The following is a 23,143-nucleotide window of genomic DNA, read 5'->3' on the forward strand; positions in this document are numbered from 1 at the left end:
AGTTTGCCCAACTTCTCCAAAAACATAGTGGTGTCTTTTAGATAAGAATCTAAAGACACAACAAACGGCTGCAAAAGCTTGTCCAGAAACTTAGCTAAAGGGACAAACACCGAACCTACCCCGGCCACAATGGGTCTCCCCGGAGGCCAGAGTAGGTTCTTGTGAATTTTCGGTAGAGTATAGAATTACTTAGGCGGGAGGCGGGTTGGTTCAGGAGGTTGGGTACCCTGGGAGGGGGCGGTCTCAACCGGGATTATGACCTTTCTTTTTGCATTTAAACTTTTATATTTTAATTGAGTGTAAGATTCATTGATATATTGTGCCCTTACATGTTTTTCTGCGGTCTGCTATGCCGCGTTGGTGGTGTGCTGACTGCCGAGTCCAGCTATGTGTGTTTCCCTTGTGGGTTACACTTTGAGTATACTGGGAGTTGCTGCTTTTTGATGTGTGGGTCTCTTTATTGTTATTGTATTTTTTACATCTAATACAACGATTTATCTATAAGGGTGGTTATCTATTATGGCACACTCAGCCTTACTTTACCACAGCACTAGCATTTTTTGCTTTTGGTCATCATTTGATGATTTACGGTGCTGACTTTGTCAGCATGTTCTGCATTATATGCGTTTTATGCGTCAGTTTGCGTATTTTTGCGTTTGGCATAGCGGCTATTTTATATGGTTCCACATTTGACTTTATGCGTACGTTTTTACTCTTCGTTAGGACGCTTTTACGCATGGATGCTGTTGAGGATCTTACGCATACGTTTTTACGCATTGCTAGGACGCTTTTACGTATGTAAACGGCTGACATCATGACGTCATTCGTTCCGTTTTTCGGCAGTACGCTTCTCGCATTGCCCTCTGGGAGATTGGGAGGAGCGTTATGACAGTGCTGTGGTTTCCCATCAGGTCCTCCTGACTTGGTAAGTGCTGATTGGCCATTAGGGATATGACACTTTTTAAATCATGCTGTGATAACGGCTGCTGATTTACATATCTGTTCCCCATCAGGTCCTCTCATTATGCTTTGCCCTGTGATTGGATATTCATGCTTTTTTGTATTGTGATGTTATCTGATTGGTCCAAGTGGCCCTATTGAAACTGTTGTAGTCCCTTACACACCCCAATGAGTTCTGGGTCACCATGAGCTTGCTGGTTAGTCTGTGAAACTGTATATAAATGCCTTTGTGTTTGTTATCTCTTTTGAGTGAGCCTATACAGCTTGAGGAAGGAGCTTGTCTCCGAAACAGCGTCTGTCGCTGTCCCTGGGCGTTATCTTTATGCAATAAAGAGCTTGAATACATCTACGTGGTGCGGCTGATCTCTTCTACTTATGCTTTGGGAGCTGCTGGACTACAGCGCCATATCAGCTTAGCACACGGATACCCTCACCAGGGTGCCTATCGACTGTGGTGTAACCTGAAAGGATATGAGGGAGAAATTCATAAGGAACAACAGCTCATGAGAAAAGATTTCTACATCATTCTTATTTATAAATTACATTTCAACACATTACATTGACCATACGCAATTAACTTTTTCTCCTGAGATTTCTCCTACTTTTTATCTTGTATTTAAACTAACTTTTCAACATTTTGCAATTGAAAAAGTACCAAAAACTAGTTGAAAAACTACTAGGAGGAAACTCAGGTGAAAAAGTGAATTGCATATGGGCAAAAGTGTTAAAAGCAAGCAGCTCCTGGTTAAATTAACTTTGCTATTACTAGGGATGATCATAATGAGCAAACTACTATTAGGTTTAATTATGTTTAATTTTCCGCAATTACATGTAGCGTAATTATTTGAGGCCAACCTTCACCTACGGTTGTCAAACGTAATTACGCCTTAAATTACCAAATTCTGTGTAAGCTGAAACATAATTACATGCAGACACTTATGACTGAATGCATACAAATTTCCACATTCATCTGCATTTCTATGCATACATTCCCCTTCACAATGTGTACATTTCTATGTGTATATCCGGTAATATCTCCCATGTGCATGCCCATGCATAATTAACATCTGTATGCGTACATATGTATAGCACATTCGTAGGTGACTTCGAACGTGCTAAGATACATGTGAACTATGTGTAACAGCCGTAATTACGCATAGCGGTAGATTTTTTTTACGCGTAAATTTATAAGCGTAATTTACAAACTTTGCATTACAATTACGATGCGTAATTATGAATTACAATGCGTAATTATGTTTAGGCATAGTTTCTGCGCACCCCTGGCTATTACTCTCATTTCCTTATTTTAGTATGCTGTTGCATGCTAAGTGATGTAAAGGTGTTACATAAATTAAGTGAAAAGAGATAAAGGGATTGGTTCACAAAACATGTATTATGAGTTAGTTCTCCTTAGTTATTTTTCACCCCAGAAAAAAAAATGATGAGATAAAACATTTATGAAGCAATTAATCACGAGTTAAGACAGATAAGGAGAGATAATTCTTAAGCTTTGTAAATAAGCTCCAAGGTAAGATAAAAAATGTGCAAGGCAAAGAGAGATAAAGACAGAAGACCATATGCAATTAACTTTTTCTCCTGAGTTTTCTCCTAGGAGAAAGTTTTTCATCTTCTCTTTAAAATAAGTTTTCATCACTTCCCAATTGAAAAAGAACCAAAAAGTGCACAAAAAAAAGTTCTATCAAAATCATTTTGAGTATTTTCTTGCTTGTTGGTGACAAATTTAAATGCATTCCACTGACATGGGTCCATATGCAATTCACCTTTTCTCCTGAGTTTTCTCCTAGGTGATATTTTTAAAGTTGTCAATAAAATGCCCTTTAACCACTTGAGGACCCAGCCTTTACCACCCCCCCCTTAAGGACCAGCGATGGTTTTTATGATCTGTGCTGGGTGGGCTCTGCAGCCCCCAGCACAGATCAGGTTGCAGGCAGAGCGATCAGATCGCCCCCCCTTTTTCCCCCCTATGGGAATGATGTGCAGGGGAGGTCTGATCTCTCCTGCCTGCCTGAATGTTGCGGGGGGGGGGGGGGCACCTCAAAGCCCCCCTCCGCGGCGAAATTCCCCCCTCCCTCTCACCCCTGGTGATCTGGGCTGCACAGGACGCTATCCGTCCTGTGCAGCCAGTGACAGGCTGTCCTCTGTCACGCTGATTGGCCGGGGATCGCCGATCTGCCTTACAGCGCTGCTGTAGCAGCAGCGCCGTTCAATGTAAACAAAGTAGACAAACGTCTCCTGCGTTTACATTTAGTCTGCGAGCCGCGATCAGCTATTCACGGAGACCCGCTCCGTGATCTAACAGGAAACGCCCGCTCGCGCGAAAGGCCTTTCCTGATTAATTAGGGAGGCACCTGCCGACGCATATGTGCGTCGCTGGTCCTCCAGCTACCACTTTGCCGCCGCACGGTATGAGTGTGCGGTCGGCAAGTGGTTAAGCCACCAGAAAGCAAAAAATAATCAAAATAATTTTGATAGTAATTTTTCAACTACTTTTGGTACTTTTTTAGTTGAAAAGTGCTGAAAAGTTATTTTAAATCGAAGTTGAAAAATTATCTCCTGGGAGAAAAGTCAGGTGAAAAAGTAAATTGCATATGGGCCCAGGTCATGAAATGCCTTTTTAATCACCAGCAGCAAGCAAGAAAATACTCAAAATAATTTTCACCCACTTTTTGGTACTTTTTCCAATTGTAAAATGCTGAAAACGGTTTTTTTTAAAGAGAAGATAAAAATTATCTCCTAGGAGAAAACTCAGGAGAAAAGGTGAACTGCATATGGGCCCAGGTGTAAACATATCACCTAGAAGAATACTCAAGTGAAAAGTTGAATTGCATATAGGCCAGAGAGATAGAGAAAAGGCTATACTGTAGATGGAATAAGAAGTAGACATGGTTACACTTTTCTTAGCATTTAAAAAAATAATTTAACTTTTTCATTGTAAAAATAAAATGAATAAATATATCAGTTAAATTATGTATACATAGATGGCTCACTTGTATTTGGTAGGAGGGAGCCTAAGGCAATTGACATATAAACAACAGTAACAGTAGCTTTCAGCAGAAGAACATATCTTGGTCTTCATTGTACATTACCTATTCCTCTGGCATGAATAGAGATTAGTTTCCAGCAAGATTCTGGCATACACAACGAACACACACATTAGCATGGGGGAATGCAAAATATGTTTACATCACAATGCAGTCTCTACCTTTCAAGTGTTTTAATGTGACCATGAGCCTGAATAGTCGCTAAACGGTGATAAGTGTCGACAAAAATAGCTTCACATAAATTGACTGTCAAGTGGTTCTTAAAGATCCTCTCAGTGCATTGTTCTGCGGGGTGGAGGGAGAACTGGATAATACCTAGTACACGCGCTGCAAACATCATTATCCAAGGGTAGAACCAGATACTACAATTACATAAACAATACGGAGGCATTTAAATGTTGCCCAGTGCAACCATCTTTTATCAAGAAACTGCCAGGCCATAAATAGCTGAAGGTTTTACTAAAACACTCGGTGGGTATTTACATATTTGCGAAGCAATAAGGGTCTTTAGACCTTGCTTGTTTGCATATGCCCATTAAACTCTGAATTCCGAGACGTCAGCATGGTTTCTTGTACCCGACTGCTCTTTTCCTGCTTGTTCTCGGTCAGGTCTGCATCCTTGATGCCATTGCTTTTGCGAAGGCAAAGAACCTTCTGAAAGCTCTGCTTGAAATTGTCTGAAAGGAAACCATAAAGAACTGGGTTGGCGCAGCTGTTGGCGTAAGACAGGACCACCACAAAAAAATACACACCAACGTAAGCCGGCTCCTCCGGCACGATAAATGTTAAGTTAACAATGTTTAGGATGTAAAATGGAAGCCAGCAAAACACAAACACGGCCACAATGATGACTACCATTCTCGTGACTTTGCGCTCCGATCTTCTGCGCCTGGTGGAAACAACACGAAGACCGGTAGATTTCACCTTGATGACAATTAAAAGATAGCAGATGCAAATCACCAAGAGGGGTCCAAAGAAACCCAACACAGATGTGTAAATAATGAAAGCTGTAGACCAAACATTTACTGGTTCTGGCCAGTTTATGTTGCAGGTGTACAAATCTTGCTGGACATCTGAGAAGATGATGACTGGTAGGACAACTAGAAAGGAAACAGTCCAAACAGTGGCACTAATGACTTTTGCCACTCGAGGCCTCCTCCATTTGGTGGACCTGATTGGATGAACCACAGCCAAGTAGCGGTCAATGCTCATGACAGTTAGGCAGAAGATGCTGGTGAACTGGTTTATGCCATCAACAGTCATAACCAGTCTACAGAGAAAAGTTCCAAAGGGCCAATAGGAGATTGCATTTTGCGTGGCAAGGAAAGGCAATCCTAACATAAAGAGGACATCAGCTACTGCTAGGTTCAAGATATAGATGTTGGTCACAGTCTTCATCTTGGCATAACGAAGAACAACGTAAATGACCAAGGTATTCCCACTGAGCCCAATGGCGCACACTAGAAGATAAATAAAAGGGATAAGGACAGAGCTCATTTGTGAGACTGAATGTTCCAGGAGTGTCCCATTGTCACTGATGTTCTGGTATGTTAGATTGGGCTCTTGTGTGCCGGGCTCAAGGAGAGAAGCTATAGGAAGGGAAATGGGATCCATTTTCTTTCTTTAAACAATCTTCTTTAAGGCAGATGAACAATCACATACACAGAGAAACGTGGCACTGAAAGACAAAAAGATAACATACATAAAGCTTAATGCTGTGAGAAAATCAAATGAATTACACAAAGGTTCAGCACGTCAAATCTGGATTGTTCCCAATAAACTGAAGTTTCCTGTAAATTAATGATTTACTCTTCTGGGACCTGGGACCTATCCACCTAATACAATAATATTGTGTTCTGTGGACCTCTTACAAGTGAAAAAAACCTGTGCCCAAAATGTGTAAGCTTACAAGAAGAGAGACTTTCTCTCTGCAAGTCTGAATTTTTTCTCAACCATAAAATCAGTACACTTTTGGCACACTCAAAGTATGGACTGCCCATTAACTTTCCAGCAAATTCAAAGGAGGACTGGTCCAGGAGACAGGAAGACATTTTCCATGGGGTCATTATTTTTTCTTTTAAAAGGGACTGTTTGAGGGCCATCTTCATATGCTGGGTGGCTTCTTCTTTGCAAATTAGCAACTCCCAAGAACACAACCTCACCAGATTTATCTCCCTTATACTATTACTGACTGGACCCCAGTATGTGGGAGGTGGATCTAAGAAGGCCAAGGTCTTAAGAATTACATCTTAAAGAGAACCCGAGGTGTGTTTAAAGAATGTTATCTGCTTACAGAGGCTGGATCTGCCTATACAGCCCAGCCTCTGTTGCTATCCCAAACCCCACTAAGGTCCCCCTGCACTCTGCAATCCCTCATAAATCACAGCCGTGGTGTGAGGCTGTGTTTACATCTGTAGTGTCAGTCTCAGCTGCTCCCCCGCCTCCTACATAGCTCCGGTCCCTGCCCCCGTCCCTTCCCTCCAATCAGCAGGGAGGGAAGGGATGCAGGCGGGGACTGGAGTTCTGCAGGAGGCGGGGAGAACAGCAGACTGACACTATAGAGATAAACACAGCCAGCTCTGACAAGCTGTTTGTCAGCAGCGTGGCTGTAATTTATGAGGGATTGCAGAGTGCAGGGGGACCTTAGGGGGGTTTGGGATAGCAACAGAGGCTGGGCTGTATAGGCAGATCCAGCCTCTGTATGCAGATAATATTCTTCAAACCCACCTTGGGTTCTCTTTAAATAGACAAGCAACACAGGAGCAATTGTCAGGTGAGGGACAGTCCTTAGTAGAGCCCCTCAATCTTAAAGCACTTAAAGGGCTAGGCCACCTTGGTCAGCAATAACAAGTGGCCTCTTAGTAGCAGTCATAGGTGGACCCAATATTTTCAAGTAGCTATAGGTTGCTCCCAATATCTGCCAGCAGTCATAGATGGCCTCTAATATGTGCTAATAGTCATAGGAGGCACCCAAAATAATCCAGCACTCATAGTTGGATTCTGATATTGGCCAGCAATTATAGGTGGCCACAATCTCTGTCAGAGGTGGTACCTGCCTCTGTTAGTGGTTAGCAAAAACTAATACATTGAGCATCTACTGCATGGTAAATTAGAAACCTGTAGCACATTCTTGGGGAAGTTCAGACACAGGCATGCTGAAAAGCAGGAAATGCAATGGTAAGCACTGAAAAGCTGGACACTGACATTTTCTTACCCTATATTTGACAATTGTAGTACCACCCATTTCTTGGCATTTTTCCATCCCCATCACCCTTCCCTGAGGGCAACTTAGTTATGCTCCCCCCCCCCCCCCAAGCCATATGGTCCCATTCCTGCCCAAGCCAATCCCATCTTGTGGCATGAGTAATCAGCTGCATTGCAATTCTCCCTGCACTCGTTAAAGAGAAGCCATAACCAAGAATTCAACTTCTTCCCAATCAGTAGCTGATGCCCTCTTTCCCATGAGAAATCTATTCCTTTTCACAAACGGATCGGTAGGGGGTTCTGTATGGCTGATATTGTGGTGAAACCCCTCCCTCAGTGTGGTGTCAGGACCATGACACCACACTGTGGGAGCCTTGTTGCATTGTGGGAAATAACAGCTGTTTCCAACTGCCAAAAAAGCCAGCAGCATCTCCTTCCACTGACATCAACTGCCGGCAGTAAAAATGTCACCATGTGATAAATGTCAGAATGTAAATCAGGGAGAGGAAATATTTTACAATGTGCAAACACTGACTTAATCATTTATACATAATTCTTGAAAAAATGAAGCACTTTTTTACATTTCATTAGAGTTCCTCTTTAAGTAATAGGCACCTATGACACACCCACCCGGCAATTTACTGTTGGGAAGCCTATAGAATGGCTGCATTTATTTATGCTCATAAAATCAATGCAAGAAAGCTGAAACAGTTTTTGTAAAGAAAAATCCTTGCCAAACCTTTCAGCAAAAGTGCAATTTCAATGTAACTAGTTCACTGTTCAGAGAAAAGAACGTGATAAGAAATGTATGGAAACAGCAAAATATGTTTAGTCCATTTCACATTTGGGAAGGCCATTAAGAAAAGGTGCTTTTTAAAGAGAGTCTGAAGCCTTAAAAAAATCCTCTTTTTATTTGACAATTATGTTAAAGTGAACCAGAGACGGAGCACCCTCATGTATTTTACCATATATATCAGTGGGGGCATTAGAGAAAACACCTACCCTGATCTCTGTTTCATTCTTCACTGCTGAGCCTGCTTTTTATCAGCCCTGATAAAATCCCCGACTGAGCATTCAGTTTGGCTTTGCTCAGGAATGATTATAGCTGAGTCTGTCTTCTGTGGTGTTTTTTCAAGCCCAAGCCTGCCCTCTTGTGGCTCTGCTCAGAAATCATTATAGCTGAGTCATTATAGCAAAGCCAGACTGAATGCTCGGTTGGGGATTTTATCAGGGCTGATTAGAAGCAAGCTGAACAGTGAAGAATGAAACAGACAGCAGGGTAGTTGTTTTCTCTAATGTTCCCACTGATATATATGGTAAAATGCATGAGGGTGCTTCGTCTCTGGTTCACTTTAAGCAATATGAGCATAGTTAAAATGCTGCATTCCCATGGCAGAACGATGTAATTAAACCCCCCTAAATCCCAGGGCAAAATTTGTGGCTCCTTTCTGGTAGAGGTAGAGCTTTGTAGAGTCGTGTCAATCTTCGCGGATCTCCGCATTTCCCCGCCCCTCTCAGTGAAATAAGACTGAGAGGGGCGGAAGGAGGCGGAGATCCATGGAGATTGATGAGACTGGAGGCAGAGCTACAGCACAAAGCTCTACCTCTACCAGGAAGGAGCCCCAATATTTTCCCCCTGGGGATTTAAGGGGTTTAATTACATCGTTCTGCCGCATTATGCAATGTTATTACATCGTTATGCAACGTTTTAGCTATGCTCATACTGTTTAAAGTGAATGGGAACTGCATTTTAAAAAAAAATTAAGCAAATACTTACCTAAGGAGAGGGAAAGCTCTGGGTCGTATAGAGCCTTCCGTCTCCTCTTTCGGTGCCCTGTATCCTGTGCTGGCTCCCCCCCGTTTCAACCCCCTGCTGAAAGGGTATTTGGAAGTCTTCGGGAGCCGTGTCCTCCCAAAGACGTGCGGCTCCATACTGCACAGGCGTGAGCGTGCAAGAGAGTGTGCTTGCGCAAGCGCAGTACAGGGCCGCCCTTCTTCAGGAGCACTCGGGCTCCCTGAAGACTTCTGAAGCCTCCTTAAGCTGGGTAAAGCAGTATTTGACTAATTTAGTCAAATTCTGCTACCGGGCGAGCCAGCACCGGAACAACGTGACCAGGAGAGAAAGGCTCTATAGGACCCAGAGCCTTTCCTCTCCTTGGGTAAATATCTATCTCATTTTTTTAAATGCGGTTCCCATTCACTTTAACATAATTGTAAAGTAAGAAAAGGATTTTTTTTTAAGGCTTCAGACTCTCTTTAAGGGCTTGTTTGAAAGCCTAAGGAGGGTAGAAGGGAGTTCTCTGACCACAGTGTGTATTGGCTGGAATAATGGTCTATTTATGAATCTGTATCAAGGTACTTCGTTCACCTCATGAAAGCTAAAGTTGCCTGATAACAGTAATGAAGCATCTTGCAACTAGGAATGAGCACACAAATGTACCTGGATTCCGAATTTCACATTGGAATTTTGTAAGTTGAAGTAGTTTGTGCAAGTGTTTGGCATTCACGTAATTTGGACATGTAAATTCCAAAGGTTACGCAAAATTACGCTTTTGTAATGTACACATTTTTTGCACAAATAGTGAAAAATAAGTAATGAGCATGGTCAAGGGACATAAATGAGAAATATGCTAGATAAAACTTCAATGCAAAAATATAACCTGTTGTTAAAATATTTTTCAAATTCACACTATTACATACTATATTTAACCTTATGGTTACTGTGAAAATATATTTAATATAAATAATTATTTTGCCATTTTGCAAAGCAATCTTTTAATCCATGAAATTCGGAATTCGACTGGAATGCTGTATACAATTTCAGAATTCCACCAGCGATTCTATTCAGCTCTACATGCAGTGCATAGGATGGCCAGTTAAAATGTGGTTATGTTGTTAATTTGGCTTTAGCCTTCAGGGTTTATGATGCAAGAATGTAACCTAGGTTGAAGTATAACTTCTTTGGGTCTTAGAATAGAGTTGGTGGTTAGAGTTGGGCCGAACGGTTCGCCTGCGAACGGTTCCATGCGAACTTCAGTGGTCCGCGTTCGCGTCCCGCAGGCGAACTTTTGCTCGGTTCGCCCCATAATGCACCATGAGGGTCAACTTTGACCCTCTACATCACAGTCAGCAGGCCCAGTGTAGCCAATTAGGCTACACTAGCCCCTGGAGCCACTCCCACCCTAATACAAGGCAGGCAGCGGCGGCCATTACGCTCACTCGTGTGCCTGCGTTAGTGAGAGTAGGGCGAGCTGCTGCACACTGTCTCTCATAGGGAAAGATTAGTTAGGCTTAGCTTGTTCCTGGCTGCATACCTGTTCTGTTCAGTGAGCCCACCATACCTGTTTTGTTCAGTGAGCCCACTGGATACCTGCATACCTGTTCAGTGAACCTGCCACTGCATACCTGTTCTGTGAACCCACCACTGCATACCTGTACTGTGAACCCACCACTGCATACCTGTTCAGTGAACCCACCACTGCATACCTGTTCAGTGAACCCACCACTGCATACCTGTTCAGTGAACCCACCACTGCATACCTGTTCAGTGAACCCACCACTGCATACCTGTTCTGTGAACCCACCACTGCATACTTGTTCTGTGAACCCCCCACTGCATACCTGTTCAGTGAACCCACCACTGCATACCTGTTCAGTGAACCCACCACTGCATACCTGTACTGTGAACCCACCACTGCATACCTGTTCTGTGAACCCACCACTACATACCTGTTCAGTGAACCCACCACTGCATACCTGTTCAGTGAACCTGCCACTGCATATCTGTACTGTTCAGTGAACCCGCCACTGCATACCTGTTCTGTTCAGTGAACCCGCCACTGTATACCTGTTCTGTTCAGTGAACCCGCCACTGTATACCTGTTCTGTTCAGTGAACCCGCCACTGCATACCTGTTCTGTTCAGTGAACCCGCCACTGTATACCTGTTCTGTTCAGTGAACCCGCCACTGTATACCTGTTTTGTTCAGTGAACCCGCCACTGTATACCTGTTCAGTGAACCTGCCACTGCATACCTGTTCTGTGAACCCACCACTGCATACCTATTCTGTTCAGTGAACCCGCCACTGTATTCCTGTTCAGTGAACCCGCCACTGCCGTCACTACACAAACAGCTGTTTGCGGTGCGTTACACGGTGAGTTTGGTGTGTCAGTGTGAAGCAGTACCTTAATTACACTACCTGATTGATGTATACACATGCAAGATGTTTTAAAGCACTTTAGGCCTGTCATTTAGCATTCAATGTGATTTCTGCCCTTAAAACGCTGCTTTGCGTCAAATCCAGATTTTTCCCTTGGACTTTTGGCGTGTATCCCACTCCCCCATGCCCCCCTCCAGGTGTTAGACCCCTTGAAACATCTTTTCCATCACTTTTGTGGCCAGCATAATTTTTTTTTTCAAAGTTCGCATCCCCATTGAAGTCTATTGCGGTTCGCGAACTTTAACGCGAACCGAACCTTCCGCGGAAGTTCGCGAACCCGGTTCGCGAACCTAAAATCGGAGGTTCGGCCCCACTCTATTGGTGGTTTAAGGTTTGGTCGAATATTGGAGGGGAGGTCGTTAAAGGCTTTGTGAGGAGTATGGTCAGTTGTCGTTTGATTTTTGTAGACATAGACAATTGGAACATATATTTTGGAAGATAGGGAATAAAATTAGGTGTAATGGAGATCTCTCATATTTTGAGAAACTTTTTGTAATGGAGGAGATTCCAAGTCATAGGATCTCTTTATTCTATAAATTATTGATAGAGGGTATGAGGAATGATTTTCCTGTGTACTTTCGAAAGTGGGAAGGACCTGGGCGTTTCTATTGTTGACCTGCAGAAGGAAAAAAAATTGTGTCTTGTCTCATGTGACCTCTGCATGTTCTTGGTGCAAAGGAAAATAATTTAAAGATATTAGCCTCAATTCACTAAGTTTATCTCCTGTCTTAAATAACGTTTCTAGAGTTGTCACCATGGTGATGAGGCATGTAGTATTCAGGAAACATTTTACCTCAGGCAAACCTAAAGTTAACTCTTCTGTCTTTAAGTTAACACTCCAATCCTTAAAATAACTTCAGAGTTAAAGACAGGCTGTTAACTGCGTGTAAAAATAACTACAGAGGAGGTAAATTAACTACAGAGGAGGTAAATGAAGTACAGAGCAGGTAACTTAACTACAGAGGCGGTAACTTGAGTAATGAAGAGATAAGATCACTCTCTCACTGCGTGGAGGTAAGTTTTCTCTTGCCTTATTATCTCCAGCATGATCTTAGTGAATTGAGGCCATTGTTTCGATGGTACAGGACCCCTGCTAGGCTGGCCTTAATGTTCCCTGGGGCTGATAAGTGCTGGAGGGAGTGTGGGGAGAAGAGTACTTTGTTACATATTTTTTGGAGTTTTCCTTGATTGAGATTATTTTGGGATGTTTTACTACATATTAATAAAATTCGTTTGCATCAAATTAATGGTGCCGATACAAGGTACAATTCTTTTCATCCAATCTTACCATTTCTATGTAATATAACACTGAGAAATACAATAATCTAATTCTGTTTCTGCTCGTACTCACGGATCTTGAAATTCACTCAGTTAATCTGCAAACTATTTAAACATTTGTACACAGTATGGGCTAGGGGGATGATCATTTCTCTGCATTAATATGAGATTCTGACAGAACTGCCTAAATTATCATTTCAGTATATTCTATTAATTTACCCTAAGGGTAAATTAATAGAATATACTGAAATGATAATTTAGTCAGTTTCCTTATATTACATAGAAATGGTAAGATTGGATGATTAAAATCCATGATTAATCATCCATTGGATGATTAAAAATTATACGACGTATGGGCCCCATAAGAATGATCCTTTAGCGGTGCTGTTACATTGTTCTACTATGTCCATTTCTAGATATTAAAAAGTCAGTTTTGCCTCAGTTGCTTATCTCTGCTAAGAGTATAATAGCGGCATATTGGAAACGTCTGGATCTTCCATCGCTCTCTGATTGGATTAAGAGGGTTAATTTGATTAGGGATGCAGAAGAACAGATTGCTTTACAGTCAGATAGATGGGAGAATTTTTTGCATAAAATGGTTGGGATGTTTGAGTTTATGAATTCAGATGAATATAAAGGGCTTGATTTACTAACCGGCGCTAAGTATTAGCGCCGGAGTGAAAAGCCACTCAGTGCCCGAAATGTACATCACGCACAGCCATTAATAGTGCGCGTTAATAGTGCGCATCGGGTGCCCTCGAAGCGGCGCACTGAAGCGCCATTTCAGGGGCACCCGATGTGCCGTTTTAGGGCAGCGGGTGTGACGTTATTGTCACACTGCGCACTATTAACGGTTGCGTGCGCACTGCCCTAGCCCAGGCATGGGCAGCCCTTGACCCCTCAACCAGAGGAGGTAACCTAGAAAAGTTACTAAAACAAAAGGAAGCGAAATGGATTCATGAGTTTGATGTGGTGACCCCCAGGGGCATGAACGAGAGATTGCCCCTTAAGTGCTTTTTGTAATCTATATTTATTGAATAATTTTTATAAAATAAGTTATATGGGCGAATAGTGCAATATTCAATTATGCGATATTTTATACGTATAAAATGCAATGGTAGTTAATGGTTGTTTACATGTTATTGTTTGTTTTCTCCCCTCTTTCTAGGTGTGTCAGTGGCAGTCCATTGCGGAAGTGCCTGAATCACGGTCAGTTAGTTGTTTATGTTTGGTAGCCGTAATGGAGTGCCACATGACCGTGAGTTTTGCAATTTGTATAATGGGTTAACTGATGCAGAGGGTGGAGTTACTATGGGTGTGGTGTTTCATACATGTGTATATATTGGAGCTGAAGTGTTCATTTGTTGTTTATCACCTGATGAAGGAAGTTATATTCCGTAACATGTAGTGTGCACTTGTTCGATAATACAACAAGTTTGTTGCAGCCAGTGGTGTGCCGTCTCTTTTGTGGTTATGGGCAAACTTGGCCCTCCAGCTGTAGCTGAACTACCAGTCCCACAATGCATTTGCCTTTACGAGTCATGACTGTGGCTGTCAGACTCCTGCAATGCATTGTGGGACTTGTAGTTCCTTAACAGCTGGAGGGCCAAGTTTGCCCATGCCTGCCCTAGCCTGTGCGCGATGTATGGATGCAAACCTCTTAACTCCATGGTTTGCGCCCACTAGGGCTTAGTGCCGGTTAGTGAATCAAGGTCAAAGAGTTCTTTATATAGAGAATGCTCTCTGATGAAGTTAGTTCTTGATTATTTTGTGTTTGCTTGATTGAGTTTTGTTTTTTGATTATATTGTTGTTGTATGTTATTTTTCGTATCAATAAAATCTAACTATATAAAAAAAAAAGATACAAAAATGTTGAAGAGGAGATATTGTGAGAATAACGTAATGAGCAAAATAGCTTTTTTATATTTCTTCTTGTACAATATCCTACCTAATAAAAGCCCAGGAATCTGCGTCCATGTTAGTTGCATAGCTACGCCAATTGCCATGTACGGTGACAATCGTGGGGGGGGGGGGGGAGCGGCGTGGAAGAACTCACACTGGAGGTCATTCTAGTGCCCATTTTTGAAACAGGCCTAAATGACTAGTTCATTTAAAAATTATTTAGTCAGTGTTTGCCAATTGAAAAATGTTTCCTCGCCCTGATTTATATTCCAAAATTTATCACAGGTGGCAAAAGCTTTAGTCCAGTCAGGTGATCTCTACGGAATGTGTGGTAACTGAGAGTTCCAAAACCAGTACAAAATATACCTGATCACCCAGGGTGCTACACCTGTAGCAGTTGTGTTTGAATTATGCATAGCTAAGCAGCCTAGGCTAAGCATCACTGGGGGGCGGGGCTTCATTCAATATACATCAGTATTTAGACCTAGGAAGTGTCTCTGATGCTGAAACTAGTAAAGTGGGCATCCTGAATAACTTACTGCATTCTAGTATGCATCAGTCGCTACAGTGCCTCTTTAAATGACTGCGCAGTGGCGGGATGGGGTTATGGAGCCAGTGCCGCAATGAGCAGAATTAAGAATCTGTTGTCAGATCAGCCATTTCACAATTACGATATATGCCATCTATTTATGAAGCTGCTTACTTAGAGTTCAGATTGAAGCTGCTCTTTCTCTGTCAACTCGTGCAAAATAATTGAATCAACAGCTCGGTTACATTAACATTTACACGCCATCTCACAAAAGCGACAGCAGGGTTTTATTTTCTTGTTCAGATAAGTGTATGTGGCCTCACATAGCTTGTATTTATTGCTGTAGCGAATACAGTAATAGAGAATCAGAATAACGTCCATGGTGTGATTAACTCCAACCCCACTTTCGCTGCATGCAATTTACATGTGCGCAGAGGGGCGCAAGGCTATGCATGACATGTTGACAGGCGGAAATGCTATTATTCAGCCAGTGATCAGGCAAGGGCATTACAAGTGCTGTCTTGCACTTGTAATGAATGTTCTGCACACATCTGTATTCACGAGCGGCTCACTGCAAAACCCCACATCTGTTGTCAAGTCTCTCCACATTAATACTGGCAGGCTGCAGGGGGGAATAATCTCACTACAGCGCTAAAATTGACTACATGGGTGGCTGGAGCTGTAAAGAGGAACTGTCATTTCAGTTATTGCAAAGGTCTTTCGAATCAGTGTGGAAATTGCTGTTTCTTTAGTGAAAGCAAAAAAGAAAAAAAAAAAACGTCAGCTTTCTAATGAAACATCTGGTCTCTTGTCTGAGCTTTTGGCGGATGCTGTCCACACTGCTGCCATGCGGTATCTCTCTTCACCATCAGGAAAAGCAAGGGGGGTACTAAATTAGAGACCTACTCTCATGCCACAAGATAAGAAAAAATATTGTGTAAAATACAAATAATTAAAAACTAGCTTTAAAGAGAACCTGTACTAAAAAGAACCCTCTGGTAAGTATCCCCCAGAGGGATTTTTTTTTTAGTACAGGTTCTCTATAAAGCTTGTTTTTAATTTTTTGTATTTTACACAAGCCTCAGGGTCCCAAGGGGAATCCAGTGCTAGCTTCCCCGAAACCTCCCCCGACCAGCTTGATATAGGTGCACAGCCACGGGCTATATTTACCTCTTTGCGATCCTGCGCAGGTGCACTAGCGGCTCTTTGTTCAGGTAAGGCGGAAATAGCCGAAGCTGATCGTATCCGCTCTACTGCGCAGGCTCAAAGGAGTCGCTCCTGCACAGTAGAGCAGATCCAATCGGGTTCAGCTATTTCTGCCTTAACCCAAACGGAGAGCCTGCGCAGGATTGCGGTAGGTAAATATTTACCTTGCCGCGGTTCAGGGGGCTGCAATGCTGGATTGCCGGGACACCATAGGACGTCAGGTAAGTATACCCCAGAGGGTTTTATTCATTACAGATTAAAGTAAGCTTGAGATGGGACCGGAGAGAAAATGTATACATACCTGGGGGCTTCCTTTAGCCCCCTCTTGCCTGATCGCTCCCTCCACATCCTCTGCTGCCTCTCCGTTTCCGCAATTGGCTCCAGTAAGTCTTTTGGCCAACAGCGCATGCTGCAGGAGCATCATGCTGGGAGCGTTCCGATTGCAGAGGAACAGAGAGGCAGCTGAGGACCGCCCCCAAGATTGCAGAGGAACGGAGAGGCAGCTGAGGACCGCCCCCAAGATTGCAGAGGAACAGGGAGGCAGCTGAGGACATCAAGGGATTGGTCAGGTCGGAGGGGCCTGGAGGTAGCCCCGGGTATGTATACACTTTCTCTCCTGCCCCATCTCAGGTACACTTTAACAAAAATAACCTTATCTTTAATCAAACTCACAAGTGTAACTATAGCTGAAGCAGTCGGTTGCTATGGGATCCAAGAGAAGATAGTGGTCCAGCTTAGCCATCTACCTGTTCATTGTTGTTTTCACTTCATGCCCCATCCCCCTCCAAAAACCCTGTAAGTGCAGGAAGGGGAATTGTACAGGGGGGCGAGGGGTCTTAGGGTTAGGCACCACTGGGGAAGTTAGGGTTAGGCACCACCAGGGAGGTCTTGGGGTTAGGCACCACCAGGGGGTCTCTTAGAATCAGGCACCACCGAGGGGGGGGGGGGGAGGGTGTTGGGTTAGGCACCAAGAGAGGTCTTTGGGTTGAGCACCACTGGGGGGGGGGGAGGTTAGACACCACCAGGAGGGGTCTTAGGGTTAGGCACCAGCGGGGAGAGGGTCTTAGGGTTAGGCATCACCAGGGGTGGGGCAGTGTTAGGGTTAGGCACCACTATGGGGGGTTAGGGTCAGACACCTCTGGGGAGAGGGTAATGGGGTTAGGCATCACCGGGGGGGAGGGGGGAGGTCTTAGGGTTAGGCACCACTGGGGGAGGTTAGGGTTAGACACCACGGGGGGCCTTAGGGTTAGGCTTTACCGGGGGGGGTCTTAGGGTTAGGTCCCACCAGGGGGGGGGATTAGCGTTAGGCGTATAGTAAAATATTGGTAACAATTCCTGATATTTTACTAACGAAAAATAATTATAAATAATTATTATAAATAATTAAGATAGTAGAGTATCAGTAAATTTACCCATATTCTACTATCGGTACTCTTCCTGTGTCCGATTTTCCACAGTGTCCGAAATTTACGTACATACAGTATAAGCACATAATACACTTAGGGGTTAATTCACAAAACTCAACTTTTCCCTAATGTAAAAAAACACATTATAAAAAGTTGTTCCTGATGAACTAAGCTCCGACATTTCTTTTCTTGCGTTACTGTTAAAATCTTTCTGGCAATCAGCTAATTGCCAGACTTTTGAAACTGATGAGCTTTAAAGAGAAACTCCGACCAAGAATTGAACTTTATCCCAATCAATAGCTGATACCCCCTTTTACATGAGAAATCTATTCCTTTTCACAAAAGGATCATCAGGGGACTCTGTATGGCTGATACTGTGGTGAAACCCCTCCCACAAGAAACTCTTGAGTACGTACTCCTGGCAGTTTCCTGTCTGGGAACCTTGCAGCATTGTGGGAAATAGCTGTTTACAGCTGTTTCCAACTGCCAAAAAAGCATGCTGTCACCATGTAATAAATGTCAGAATGTAAATCAGGGAGAGGAAAGATTTTACAATGGGCAAACACTGACTAAATAATTTATACATAATTATTGTAAAAATTAAGCACTTTTTTATTACATTATTTTCACTGGAGTTCCTCTTTAATGATCACCACTCTTATAAAGTTCATGGGCTTGATTCACGAAAGGGTGCTAACACAGTTAGCACGCCTAAAAGCTTTGCACGTGCAAAGTAGGGTGCTAAGTAGTTTGCACGGCAAAGCTGTTACTGTTCGCGTGCTATTTTAGCACGCGTAAAGTTTTACACGCACTACTTCGCGTGCAAAGGGGCACACTTAGGGTTAGGCGTCAAAAGGGGGTTTGTGTGTGTGTGTGTGTGGGGGGGGGGGGGGGGGCTGATAGTGTTAGGTGTTGGGAAGGGTGTTTATGTAAGGGTAGGGGCACTTGGGGTTAGGAATCGGGAATGGTGTTTGGGGGGGGGGGGGGGGGGCGGCTAGGGTTAGGTGTCAGGGAGAGGGTTCTATCTGAGTGTAGGTTTAGCTATAGTAAAATATCGGTAACAATTACTGATGTTTTCCTATCAAAAATGAACACTTTAAATAGTAGAATATTGATAAATATACCAATATTGTCCTATTGGCAGTGTTCCTGTGCTCAATTTTCCGAGGCGCCTGAAATTCCTGTACGCCTTGGCAGGGTCTGGTAGCGTGGGGCCCCTGCAGTGGTCAGGGGTCCTGGTGCAATTGAATGGCAGCACCGGCCCTGCCTATGCTCCAGAGTGGCAGTGTACAGCCCATTCATCAATACAGACTCAATACCGTTGCAGCATAGCGTTAATTAGCTTAGTTGTGTGCATGCTTTGAGACATAACAGCTTCACTGTCACTGCGAAGCAAGATAAACAGAAGACACATTACGGGTGTAAATTGTGTTCACAGGTGCAGCACACCTCCCCTTCAATGTGTTCTCACTCATGTCACTAAATTTAGACAACCTGTTGAATCTCCTTATTTTCCTTTTACAGGCTGCTCCCCTTGGTTATCTACCTCCAGGCACACTGAAGAAAATGTATTCAGCAAAAGATCACTCGGACATCAGTCACATAGCAACGTGAGTGGATAGGAGGCGACTGTAAACACATCTCACTCACTCTGCTTCCACTTTGGTCTGCACTTATTGCTACTACTGGGCTCATCTTGGACACAGCTCAGAGCATGCTGTGACACCGCCAACACTCTCCACCCATTCCTGATACTCATCAGAGTTCCGGAGAACAGTCCTCATCTAGTCCTGAAATCTCTCGTCCTGTCATTGTCTGATGAGGTTTCAGATGTACAGAGAAATCTGGCTCATATACAATCAGTAGCATAGCAACAGGGGATGCCCAGGTTGAGACCGCATCGGGGCCCTTGGGCCAGAAGGGCCTTGAGGTGCCTTCCCTCAATGGCAGTATTGGCTCTTTCTTGGTCCTGTGCTGGTAATAATCACTTCTATAGATGCTTTGAATAGTGGTAATCATTAACAAACCACTTTTAACCTTCCTGACGCTATGCTGCGCAGGAGGATTTCTCAGGCCCTGCTGGGCCGATTTGCATATTTTTTTTTTTGGTACACACAGCTAGCACTTTGCTAGCTGCATGTACTGCCCGATCGCTGCCGCCACCCGCCGATTAGCTGCCGATCGCCGCGCCGCACCCCCCCCAGACCCCGTGCGCTGCCTGGCCAATCAGTGCCAGGCAGCGCTGAGGGGTGGATCGGAACTCCTTTAGACGTCATGACGTCAGTGACGTCATTCCGCCCTATCGCCATGGCGACGTGGGAGGCCCTTCAGGAAATCCCGTTCTTTGAACGGGATTTCTTGATCAAAGATCACCGGTGGCGATCGAAGCAGCCGGGGGGATGACGCTGTACAGCGGCTATCATGTAGCGAGCCCTAGGCTCGCTACATGATTTTAAACATTTTTTTTTAAAAACAGTGCTGCGCTGCCCCCTGGCAGATTCGAATAGACCGCCAGGAGGGTTAATACCGTGGTGGTCCTTGGCAGGTTTTGTGATATACTGATGTCATCACAATGAATGGGAGGTTAGGATTGGGCATCAGGAAGAGGTTAATGTTAGAGGGGAGGTTATAAGGTGTCGGGTGGGGGTTAAAGATTGGGAGGAGGTTAGGATTAGGTATTAGGAAGGGGTTTATGTTAGAGGGGGATGGGGTGGGGTATGTATTAATAAAGGGTTAATGTTGAAGGGAAAGTTAGAATCAGGCATTGGGAAGGAATTAAGGGGCTCATACACTCAGCCGATTTTCTGGCCGACCGATCGATCCCGATCGATCGATTGTAAATCGGTTGGCCAATCGACCGATCGATGGCCGATTTCGATCGATTTCGATGGATTTCCATGGAAATGGCAGGGTGGAAAATTTAGAACGAGCTGATGAGATTGCTTATCAGTTTGCATTGGCCTTAATGGAAATCTGATGGCAAAAAAATGCCATCAGATCGAATTTCAATAGATTTCAACCTGAAATCTATTGGAATTCTATCCTGGTAAAAAATGTTCTAAAACCACATCAGATAGATCATCAGATGCATTTCTTATCTATCTGCTGCCAATCTGACGAGTGTATGGGCACCTTTAACATTACACGGGAGGTTAGGGCTAGAAGCCTCAGGGGTGTTGATGAGAGGGAAGAGGTTAGGGTTATGCAGCAGCTGGCTCACACTTTTTCTGATAAGATTGTTGCCTGAAGCTCTGTAAGTCTGTGCAACAGAAAATGGCAGGCATAGGGATTCCTGACTAGCAGCTAATACACAGATAACAGCAAGTTGTGCCAATGAGTGCCAACTGATGACCAGGGCCTTGTACTAGGAGATTAGCTTTGAAGGGAACCTGAATTTAGTAAAAGTATTTAAAATAAACATATGATGTACCGGCAAATGAATATTACATACTTACCATCGCCGTCAGTTCCTCTCAGGAGCTCACCATTTGCTTCTAACAACGATTCCTTGCCAGAACTGAAATATATCAGTTGCTGTCAGTTATATATCAGTTGCTGTCAGTTATAACTGAAAGGACAACTGATAAGCAACGTAATGTTCATGTATCCCTATGGCACAAGTGGACAATATTACAGTTTAACAGTGTGCTGACCAGGAAGCTGTTATGGGGTAGAGTCCATTTTCAAAATGGAGGACGGAGAATTCCATTGATCTCAGTGGACAAACAGGACGCAAGTGAGGAGAAAGAGATTGGGGAGTAGACTACACGGGAGATAAGTGTGACACGTGGATGTTTATTTTAACTTTTAATTTCCAGTTCAGGTTTGCTAGAAACACTTGCGTTTTAAAGAGAAACTCCGACCAAGAATTGAACTTTATCCCAATCAGTAGCTGATACCCACTTTTACATGAAAAATATAATGATTTTCACAAACAGACCATCAGGGGGCGCTGTATGACTGATTTTGTGCTGAAACCCCTCCCACAAGAGGCTCTGGTACCGTACGGTACTCTGGGCAAACTGCCACAATGTAACAATGACACACACAGGAAATGGCTGTTTATAGCTGTCTGTTAAAGCCAGAACAGCTACATAATTTGCCCACAGTAACAATGTCACCATGTAATACATGTCAGAATGTGAATCTGGGAGAGGAAAGATTTTACAATGAGCAAACTCTGACTAAATCATGTATACATAATTATTGTAAAAATTAAGCACCTTTTTATATTAAATTATTTTCACTGGAGTTCCTCTTTAAAGTCCATTGAATGTTTTATTCTTAAAGGAGCAGCGATCCTGCCTGCATTTAATAAATAATCCATTTTACATCAATAAATATGTCCTGCATTTTTTAACGGTTCTAAAACATATTGACTTGTTTTTATCACTTACTAGTTACTACTGTTTTCATTGGTGAAGAATGCAAGCCAGGAGAGGCAGCCATGTGCAGGGAAGGAAAGAGGCAACTCTGCAAAGCCCCAACTCACTGTCCATTGTGTACGGCAATGAGAAAATCAATCCCTTTGAAGATGAGTGCAACGGAGCCTACATTAGACACAGAGGAAGACGTATCACTTGTGAAGAGGAAGCTAAAAGTGTTGTCCTGCCTCTCAGTCAATCAGTACGTTCGAGGAGTTTGAAGTGAGAGGAATAAGGGGGCTGCCATCTTTATAGCCTTATAAACAATGCCAGTTGCCCGGCTGTAATGCGTAGCTTTAGGCTTTAGTGGTTTTTGAGTCACACACCTGCACCAAGCATGCAGCCAGTGGGGTCAGACCAGAGTCCCATCATCTCATCTGCATGCTCATACTGGACTGGTAAGTTGAACTATTAGAGGCAGAGCAGCAGCACAGACAGAAGTAGGGCAACTGCCATTATTGATTAGACAGTGAAGATGACAGCCTCTGCAATCCTCTCACTTCAGGTTCAGGGGTCAGATTTATACTTTACTTTCTACATGCAACAACAGTCTCCCTGATATTTCATGTGCTGCACCCTCTTCCATGCATAACATCCATGTGACACAGTGCTTTTCTTTTATGTACAGCCGTTCCCTTCTTCATTGTTTTGTGCCAATTTGGAGCTTCCATTTTCTCTTTTTAGACTCCTCCTTTATATAAAGCCACTCCTCTTCCATGCTCATCCGCCCCCTTGGGTAGCAGCTACTTAAGGCCCTGACCTTTGTGGCCTTTCCTGAAATCAGGCCCTGGGCTCAGGGGCATAACAATAGCCCTCGAAACCACTGCCATTGTGGAGGGGCCTGGGACTAAGGGTGCCTGGTCCTGAGGTGAAGAGCAGCGGCAAGAGATGTATACGTTACCTCGCCTCAGTGGCAGGACAGGTGCTCCTTGTGCATCACCTTATGCTCCTG

General features: G+C 43.6%; 1 protein-coding gene across 1 annotated transcript in view; it reads right to left on the reverse strand.

Annotated features, from left to right (window-relative positions):
* Window positions 1-4,180: 4,180 nt before the first annotated feature.
* Window positions 4,181-23,143, reverse strand: part of LOC137525561 (somatostatin receptor type 5-like) — a 47,129-nt gene continuing 28,166 nt past the window's right edge. Inside the window, exon 2 of the mRNA XM_068246698.1 lies at window positions 4,181-5,700. Coding sequence (XP_068102799.1) covers window positions 4,530-5,636 — 1,107 coding nt within the window. The 5' untranslated portion in view covers window positions 5,637-5,700 and the 3' untranslated portion in view covers window positions 4,181-4,529. The remainder of the gene's footprint in view (window positions 5,701-23,143) is intronic.

The sequence above is a fragment of the Hyperolius riggenbachi genome, chromosome 7 (genome assembly GCF_040937935.1).
Source record: "Hyperolius riggenbachi isolate aHypRig1 chromosome 7, aHypRig1.pri, whole genome shotgun sequence".
Classification (NCBI taxonomy): Eukaryota; Metazoa; Chordata; class Amphibia; order Anura; family Hyperoliidae; genus Hyperolius; species Hyperolius riggenbachi.